We start from the raw sequence: 10474 nt of genomic DNA on the forward strand, positions 1-10474 counted from the left end.
CTAGAATTAATGTGTCATTTTTTTATATCAAATTAATTGATATATATATATATATACAGTTGCAAGAAAAAGTATGTAACCCTTTGGAACTTCCTGGATTTCTGCATAAATTGGTCATAAAATGTGTTCTGATCTTCATCTAAGTCACAACAATAGACAAACACAGTCTGCTTAAGCTAAAACCACACAAACAATTATATGTTTATATGTTTTTATTGAACACACCATGTAAACATTCACAGTGCAGGGTGGAAAAAGTATGTGAACCCTTGGATTTAATAACTGGTTGACCCTCCTTTGGCAGCAATAACCTCAACCAAACGTTTCCTATAGTTGCATATCAGACCTGCACAACGGTCAGGAGGAGTTTTGGACCATTCCTCTTTACAAAACTGTTTCAGTTCAGCAATATTCTTGGGATGTCTGGTGTGAATCGCTCTCTTGAGGTCATGCCACAGCATCTCAATTGGGTTGAGGTCAGGACTCTGACTGGGCCACTCCAGAAGGCGTATTTTCTTCTGTTGAAGCCATTCTGTTGTTGATTTACTTCTGGGCTTTGGGTCGTTGTCCTGTTGCATCACCCATCTTCTGTTGAGCTTCAATTGGTGGACAGATGGCCTTAAGTCCTCCAGCAAAATGTCTTGATAAACTTGAGAATTCATTTTTCCGTCGATGATGGCAATCTGTCCAGGCCCTGAGGCAGCAAAGCAGCCCCAAACCATGATGCTCCCTCCACCATACTTCACAGTTGGGATGAGGTTTTGATGTTGGTGTGCGGTGCCTTTTTTTCTCCACACATAGCATTGTGTGTTCCTTCCAAACAACTCAACTTTGGTTTCATCTGTCCACAGAATATTTTGCCAGTAGTGCTGTGGAACATCCAGGTGCTCTTTTACAAACTTCAAACGTGCAGATCAGAACACATTTTATGACCAACTTATGCAGAAATCCAGCTAATTCCAAAGGGTTCACATACTTTTTCTTGCAACTGTATGTATACTTTTCTGTCTTGAAACTTAAAGATAAGGTAGGCTACCGACTGGATCTTCAGGACATACAAACAAACACAACAATAACCACTATCAATAGCTTCAAGTTCTCTCCAATATTCGTGTTTATACAGTTACACTAATCTTGGACTAAAATACTGCTGTAAAACAAACAGAGGACAAAACCATCTGAAACTTACCAACAGTGCTGTTGTTTTGGTTGTATAACATTGCATTTCAGAGGCTTAAAACAAAGACAATTATATATATCTGTTAAAAAGAGACTTAATGGAAAAATTGTTTTAGCTCCAACTTTGTCAAACTTGTCAGCGCCCTCTGTTGGACAAAGCATGTAATGGCAACATTATGTGTTGGACATTTCTACACTGCAGTCCGTTGTTATTTTGATTTTTTTTGTGTTTTTATTAGTAATTAAATCGATTTTTTTTCAAAGAGAGAAACCATAAAGTAAACCAATGTTACTCTGCCTTCTAGTAGAGTGCGAGCAGTCAAAGGACATTTAAATCAGTGCATGTACAGTAACTTGGCCTCAACCTACACGTGTTGTTACAGAATAAATGGATTTAGCACTTCCTCCCTGCTTCCTACTCACATGATCTTCCAAATTCATGCAAATAAACTGTTGGCTCAGTAAAGCCAGGTGTAAATGAGATTCAGATTGGTTGAAGAAGGAGTCTATTAGCCATAAAGCAGCTGTTGTCTTGTACTTTACTTTCCCCCCGCCTGTCCTCAGTGTTAAAGGACCCAGACATGCCGGAGTTTACCTGGCAACCAAGAGAACAGAGAAAACCTCTTAATGGTGAGGTGGCGAAGACGAGGTGCAGCCACTGAGAGGAGAGAAGGGAGGAGGAGGAGGAGAACCACAGGACAGAGGGAGGAGGGGGGGATGAAGGGAGAGTGATTGAGACAGTGGGAGACAGACGAGGACAGGCACAACCAACTGCAACATCACACGTCATCAGGTTAAGATGTACACTGACGCTCGGGAGGCTGAGGAAACGGGTGAATGAATGAAGGAAGGTTTGTCAAATGAAGAGTTATGCTTCATACATGTCCTTCTGGATGTTGAGGTGAAAAAGAGAAACAAAAAGAAGAAAGGAAACATTTGTGGCCTCTGTGTCCAATGAGGCTTTTATGCTGGTTTAAGTCACACATGGTGAGCCCCAATGTATCATTCCTTTTGTTTTTCCGTAATCAGATCGGAGGAGCCAATGTTTAATCTTTTGCTCCACCTACAGAAACAATAATGTGTCTATTTACTTCATTCGGATATCATTTGGACAAATGGTTGATCAAGGTTTTTCTACAAAACCCCATTTTTTATTCTACAAAAACCACCAAGGGTTTTTAAAACAAAACAGTTGTTCAACAATTTAAGTTGTGTTCAAATTCAAAGTAAATATCTGAGATCTGACCAGGTAGTCAGTGCTGTCTTTATTTCTTTAGGGCCTAATGAGTCACCCTACAGGTAAGAGGTTGTCTTCCAATATGAAACACCACACAGAATAAAATAAATAGAATAGAAGGAAAAAAGAATCAGAAAGAGATGGGACTAGGGAGGACAAGCTGACAAAAAACTGAGGAAACTGGCAGAGACAAAACATAAGAGTGACTATTTGCATTTTAAGGTGGTGAAAGTGTGTGTGTGTGTGTGTGTGTGTGTGTGTGTGTGTGTGTGTGTGTGTGTGTGTGTGTGTGTGTGTGTGTGTGTGTGTTTGAGAGAGAGGAGTGGGATGGAGAGGAGTTCAAAGATCATCAGGAACATTATCTAAATTATCATGAACCCCTCAGTGAACTCAAATCAAAACCTGTAATCTTTGGTTTCAATATCATACACTAAAAAGATGTCCACAAGCAAGACAACAGACACTGAATGAAATCTGCTGTCATTTCAAACTTCAAGTGACTTCAAGTTGGTTGCTTTGTTCTGCATTTTTTTTTTTTTTCTCTCGTTGTCTCGAAAATGTGCTGCTGTTTTAAAGTGAATACTATTCTTGTGAAAATGATGGTCCAATATCTTGCCACCAGGGGACAGTACATGTATTCACACCTGAAACAATACACTGAACATTCAAATGTAACCCTTTTAGATTCATTATCAGTGCAATTACATTTCATTAAGCCATTTGCAGGACAGGAGAAGGAGGAGTTTAAGACTCACCCAGTGTGGGAGCATTGAGCGCCATGACTCCGTAGAAGGAGAAAGGTCCGGTCTCAAACTTCATGTTCTCGTTGCCGGCCTCCACCTCCACTCGCCCCTGAAGAAAAGAGCAAGAGCATTGTTAATGATTGTATATGTTTTTTGCTTGATATTAACATTACAATTTATCGTTTTCAACCAGATTCCCCAAGATTGTTATTCTTTCTGAAGAGGTAAGGCCACTGAAGCATAATGTGACACCCAAAAACAAGTCCACTTTTAGTGACGTGAATTTTGAGGGTCTAGAAACTGTAGGGTAATCGCATCATCAGATTAATGATATATTCTCAGTTAATACAACAAAATAGAAAAATGTTAAAATGTCAACAAAACAAAAATGTAAAACCCAAATCTTCACATTTGAGAATCTACAACCAGCCAATGTTTGCTCATTTTCACAAGAAATCTTTATTAACTTTCTGTGGATCAACTCATTGACTTTTAGCTCTAAAATACCTTGATTACAAATTAATATTCAAGAAAGACTGCATTGGAAGCCTGACTTCCAGTGTGTATGAAATGACACCGTTTGTCCTCTAGAGGGCGGTACAACCACAGGTCAAAACCTTCACATTTACAGTTAACAGCCTATAGTCAAAACAAGGAGGAGTATTCATCAGTGATTGTTCTCTGGAGAGGCTCTGCATCACTTGTGGGATGAAACATTTTTATTTTGAACTTGATTATTTACTATTACAAACTTTACACATTTCAAAAGAGATGGGACTGCAAATCGAGCGGTGGTGCAAAAGAGGAGAGTGGGTAGACCAGAGGGATGCAGCGATGAGAGTCAGAGGGGGAGATGAGGGAGAGGCCAGAGGAGAGGACAGAAGGGGGTTAAGGAGGCCTCTGTGTTGGTTCTGTGAGTTGGCCTGAATCGGCCTGCTGGAATGTGTGAAGTGCAGCAACAACACAGCACAGTTAATCCTGCTGTCATTCCTCCTTCCCTCCATCCATCGCTCCGTCCTCCCCAAACAGAGGGGGCGGGCAGATGAAAGCAGGACAGGTGGCAGCAAAGCACAACAAGAAAAATGCACGGAGCTCGTATCTTACAGCCACGAGTTATCATTTAATTTCTTAAAGTAAGTCAGTAAGTTATTCCTCAGCAGAATTGTGTATGTGGAGTATAAACTCTAAAAAATTAAAATAAAGTCAATCATGCTTAAAACAACATAATCTTACATTCAAGATTTTAAAGGGGTCTTAGTATGCTTTTGTTTTTTGTGCATGTACATGGTCTGCAAAGGTTAAAATCACAAAGTTCCCTCCCACACTCTCACCTCTATTGGACTCCTTTGTCTACTTCTGTAACATAATGACATCACTATATAACACTCGCCCTTCTATTGGCTAGCGCTCCAAAACATTGTACGTGATAGGTTAAGGGGTTGAACATCTCTAAGCGGTTGGCCACGGCTAACCAATCAGAGCACACTGGGCTCTGGTTTCAGACAGAGGGTGAAAAGAGGTGCTGCAGCACAGGCAGCATGAGAAAAATAAAGACATTTTGGAGCATTAAAGCATGTAAACATGTCACAGTCATAAAATCTGTCACGTTTTGGGTTAATATTTCACCCATAAAACCTCAAGTGTTGGAACAAGCAGAAACAGAATACTTGTGTGAGTAATGTGGTAAAGCCAGAAGGTTAAATGTGAATGTATGAAGAACACAACGCTGCGTTATGCAACAAGAAGAGATCTTTTTACATAAACACGTCAATAAAAAATGTATTAAGTATTGTGTATGTTTTTTCTTGACCCTAAACTTGTCCTGCCATACGCCAATAAACTGGTATGACCGTCGGATTTCCAAACATAAACGATCTGATACAACCATCCCCTTGTGCTATTTTAGGGAGCGTGCCAATTTAGAAACCTTGCCTGGATATTACAGAGGAGGGGGGGGGGATCTGTCACTGAAGTAACAAAGTAGGCTGGTCCCATCACAGACACAGCGCTGAATTAAGCTCACAAACATCTCCCTGCAGCTCAAGTGTTTGACTAAATGTATTGTACATCAGTGACACTCTAAAATGTCAGATGTCTTACTATTTTTGCCGTTGTTTTCTCGAGTAACAACAAATTGTGTTTTCTTGATATCCCTCCAACATCCCAACAAAGAAAGAACATCTTCTAAAGACCTTTCATCTTACATTAATGCTTACTGATAGTATTACTTTCTTACTTACACTCTATAAGGGTGCAACATGCCATTTTCATTCGATTTTTGGGTTTTGCTTGGTCTATAAAATCATATAAAATCTGCAAATACACCTATCCATGTTGCTATAAAATAGAGAAATCAAGTCAATTCTCACATTTGAGAAGCTGGAACAAAAGCATGTTTGCTAAAGTTGGCACGTGTAGTGTCTCATCATGTGTGCCTCTGTAAAAATGTGCATTGTCATACCTTCAGGGCTTAGTTTACATATTCTGCCTAACAGTGTTCTCTCACGTTTAACACACATGTTTGTTCTCTTTCAGGCCCCTGCTTTCAGGGATCCTTTGTTTTCCATGATCTTCTGAAAAATAAAAGTAAAAACAGACTGGAACACAGAGGGCAGATCTCCACCAAAGCCAGTGGTGCATTCACCTCCCCCGAGTTGGTCCTCCTCCAACTTCAGTTAGTTTGAGCTTGGAGCCATAATTGTTAAAAACAACATGGACGCTACAAAGAAGATTTGACTGTAAATAATTGTTCAGAATTCATTCAACACGTAATGTTGTTCTGATTTCAGAGGGGCCATCAGGTGAGTTATTCTGACTCCCCATGAATGCAGCATAAATGCCCTATCTCGCAACGTTAAAGAAAGTGACAAGATGTGTATATGAGCCCCGGAAACGTTCCAACATGGAATGGGTCCTTCCTTAGCCCATGCTCCACCAAGTATCATTGGGAATTTGGCCAGTTGTTTGTAGCATAAAATCTGCTGGCAAGCAAATAATTTGAGCCGAGAACTTAACCTCCCCTTTGGCAGAGGTAAACATAAACACATTTTCTTTATTGAGGGCTCTCCAACAAGCTGTCAATTATGTCGGAGATACTTCTTTTGACCTCCATTCACCACCATTTTCATGACACTTGGAGGAAGGGTGTAGCATAAGCCAAGGAAAAGCACATTTATTTTGGAGCAGATACAAATGATGGGGCCAAAATACAAACTATGTTCCACTTCCGTTCACATTGCGTGATGCATTTTGCCATGGCGGAGTTCTGCTCTTCTAGTTTATCTTTATGTTGAAAGGGATAATTCACTGGGCATGAATGCCTTTGCCACAACGCACTGGTCCATATTCATCCAGTTACACACAGTTTCACACCTGCTCAGTGCCTCCACAGGCCGCTGAGAAATCAGAGGTCACATGCCTTGCTCAAGGACACATTGCTGCTGAGGGGGGAGCAGCCATGCACTGCAAACCTCCTTCAGCTTTATCATTTAAAAACATAGGATGCCAAGTAAACGTTGTCTATCTACTAACTTGGCCCGTTTCTTTCATAATCCTAAATTGACCCCCACAGTATGGACTGTTCACAGCTGTGTGATTTCTTCTTTTGACACTTAATGCAGAGGTTCAACCTCCTGAGCTCTGTGGTCAGCTTTCTCAACATATATGCGCAGATTTGGATAGATGCTAATCAACATATGGTCGACATTGTGTGTGTGTGTGTGTGTGTGTGTGTGTGTGTGTGTGTGTGTGTGTGTGTGTGTGTGTGTGTGTGTGTGTGTGTGTGTGTGTGTGTGTGTGAGAGCAATGGTCAGGGTAAAATACTTAGCCTGTAACACATGCACATACACAATGTAAAAATCCTACATGCCTCAGAAGCAGAAGGCGATTCGCAGCCGTCATCGCTGCTGCGTGGTTGGTGTTTAAATTAAAAAGGGAGGCACGGGGGAGGCAGGAGAGAAAGAATAGAAACAGAGGGAGGCGGAGGACAGGAGAGAGAGGTGTAGAGCCTGCCGGCGCTCCGGTCAGACCCGTTCTCCCAGATCTGCTCTGACAGTACAGATTGCCAGCACTAGCAACAATATACTGCACCAACATCGGGCTATTATTTATGAAACAGGCACTGGGTGGGTCCACAACTGACACTCAGTCAACTCTGGCCACAGGCTGTTATCATTAGTCCTTATTTCTGATATTCAGGCATGTGCACCTTACTTCACAGTTACTGCTGTCTCAGCCTACAACATCTCCAATACAATCTAGGGTAAACTTTGTCAAAGAAAGTTACTAACCTACTAAAGGCTCTATGTGACAAAGGTCAGGCTTTAGTATGTCACACACGTGACCATGGAAATAAGGAACAAGCATGTGCTTGCAGGTGGTTTAAGGTGTGGATCAGAAAAACATTTGCTGAACAATAGAAATGCAATTTTTTCATTACATCTGAAGCAAAATCCACTACACACAATTATTATGAGCATTAGAAAAAATGTATAAACTAAAGTTATCGTCAAATAATGTATTTATAAAATCAAATCATATAGTGCATTTAATGTTTTATTATTCTTCTTACATTTAACCCAGTATGAGCACTGTTGGGTCTTACATGAACAAATACATATTTGTCTAAATGTTGGATTTTTTTAAATGATTTCACATTATATTTTGTGTTTTTGGTTTTTAACTGGTTTAAAATAGGTGAGGCTAATAAAAGGTCACACCATGTACTTTGAGCACCAATCAGAGTTCGGTCAAATTGAAATCAAAATAAGATAACAGTCATGAGACATCAACACTGTCACGATGAGGCTGATAGCTAAAGGTCTTTTTCTGAGCACAATGTTATAAATACATTTCGAAACACGCCGGTAGGACAGTCCCTACAAACTTGTGCCGTGGAGTCACATATTTATTTTCTTTAAATCCATAAACCTCCTACATTTTTGTAAAGATAACAAGGTTTCCAAAGATAGTAAATATGTCAGGCTGAATTTTAAGGAAGTGTATATAGAAAAAGCACAAGCCATGTAGAATATTTACATTAGCTGGTGCAAAACAAAGTTATACAGAATATATATTTCTATGCAAGACAATGTGGGATGATTTGACAACCTTTAACTTACTTGAATGCACAGCTCTCCACTTTAGTTCTCAATACTGCATATATCTTATTTCTCACAGGATTTTGTCAGATTATACTGCTCCTAGGTTTTGTATATTTATATTTGTTATAAATATTTATCTATTTTTATCTATTTTAATCCTATATGTGGGTCCTTTTTGTAAAAGTTTTCTTCTCTTATGTTTTCTTCTCTGAAATACAACATTTGGACATTTGTGCCTGAGAAAGCAACCTTTCATTGAGCTAAACCCAGCACTACTATTACTACTATAAAACATCTAGTATGCAGACAAGCAGGACATTTTTATGAAGATGAACTGAGGGTTGTAATAAACCTCAGAAAACATGGTACTTTGACATCATTACAGTAAAGCACGGTCCCTTACTCATTTCTAACTCGGCTTAAAGTTCAACAGGAGTGTGTGTTTCTGGTTGTGTGTTTCTGGCTTTGTGTTTCTGGTTGTGTGTTTTTGCTTGCTGGGACCTGCACTGTAGGTGGGTGTTGGCCAAAGTTCAAGTCTGCGCATTACGACTCACAAAACAATGTGTGGGTGAACTTGGTGTCCCCACTGAAGTATCTATCCGTCAAACAGGCACACTGATGTATGTTGTTTCAAAACACAGACTATGGTGATCATTTGTACTCGCTGGAGCAGTCGGAGGAATTTTCTATTTCAGTGATTAGAAGGGGGGGGAAAGGTTCAGTCATGAAAATATGCAAATGAGGCCTTGAGGTTGGTATATTTCAATATTATAGGAGGAATGAATTCATACTCCTGGAATAGGGCATTTATTACACTTAATTCCCGTTTGTTACAAATGTAATCACATGTTTCTTAGGTTTGGCCATGGTGTACAGGAGTAAGGATAACATGTTGCTCTCTAAAATGTTGCTTAGAGCTGGTACAGGTTTCATGCAGGCCTGTGTGTGTGAGTGTGTGTGCGTGCGTGCGTGTGTGAAGCTGTGAAGAGTCCCTGCAGAGGTCTTAAGAGAAAATACAGTCACTGGTTTATTAATAACTTATAACAAACCCTTAGGGGGCGCAGCCTGAAACCACAAACAGACCCTTTGAAAGTGTGTGTGTGTGTGTGTGTGTGTGTGACCACCAACCTCAGCGTTTAGCGATTTGTGACTGTGTGTTTGTCATAAAATGAACGGCTGACTTCTGTTAATGGTTGGTGTCAAACTGAACAGTTAGTTTAAAGTCACTGAAGGAGCACACACACACACACACACACACACACACACACACACACACACACACACACACACACACACACACACACACACACACACAGTCAGTACACACAGTCACACACACACACACACACACACACACAGTCACACACACACACAGTCAGTACACGCACGCACACACACAGTCACACACACACACAGTCAGTACACGCACGCACACACACAGTCACACACACACACACTCCCAGGGCTGACATTTTTCCAGCTCTGGTCCACAACAGGAAGAGTTGCTCACAAATATGTTGTTACATCATTATCCAGGAATGTAACTAAAACAATAAATGTCCGAAGAGTGACCGCATACAGAACCATTATAATAATCAGAGATGATCATTATCATGCTCAGCTTCTTTCTCAGGTTTCTTTTTATGAATGTAGAAACATTTGGTAAAGTTGAAAAAAATTTGAACTGGACACAGGATCAACATTTTATCATGGATAATTGAACGTTGAATGATAGCAATAATATTTAATACATCATTAATGAGACCTGCACATCACCAAAAGATAACTCCTGGGAAAAAGCAGGTGGACCTGAATTCTACCAGGAAATGGTTAACTTACAAAAGTGTAATTGTATTTTATGAGTGTATTTATTCAGCATACCAACAAAGCAAAAGGCAACAACAAGTTTAATAGAACCCAACGTTTTTCCTGAGTCTACGCCAGAGCTAACTCTATAAATATATTGAACAGCATTCCTGTCCGTCATCCAGACTCGATCTTATCAAAACATTTTTCAAATTCTTGAATGACGAACTTCAAATTTTCCATACGATTCCAGACTCTGAAGGAGGCCTGTGAACCTAACAGTGGTCTGACTCTTCCTGAGGAGACAGACTCTGTGAGAGTAATGGTGCATCTTTATAGAAACATGAATCATGCTGCTCCTAAACAAACAGCCTGTCTGCAGACAGGGAGGATCACTACCCCCCCCC

The 10474-nt window shown here is 40.2% G+C and overlaps 1 protein-coding gene across 1 annotated transcript in view; it reads right to left on the bottom strand.

Moving 5' to 3' along the window:
* LOC104955097 (metal transporter CNNM4-like) overlaps positions 1-10474 on the bottom strand; it is a 27277-nt gene that overhangs the window by 5413 nt on the left and 11390 nt on the right. Inside the window, exon 5 of the mRNA XM_010782326.1 lies at positions 3172-3268. Within this exon, the coding sequence (XP_010780628.1) occupies positions 3172-3268 (97 nt within the window). The remainder of the gene's footprint in view (positions 1-3171; positions 3269-10474) is intronic.

The sequence above is a fragment of the Notothenia coriiceps genome, unplaced genomic scaffold, assembly GCF_000735185.1.
Source record: "Notothenia coriiceps isolate Sejong01 unplaced genomic scaffold, NC01 NC01_scaffold00024633, whole genome shotgun sequence".
Classification (NCBI taxonomy): Eukaryota; Metazoa; Chordata; class Actinopteri; order Perciformes; family Nototheniidae; genus Notothenia; species Notothenia coriiceps.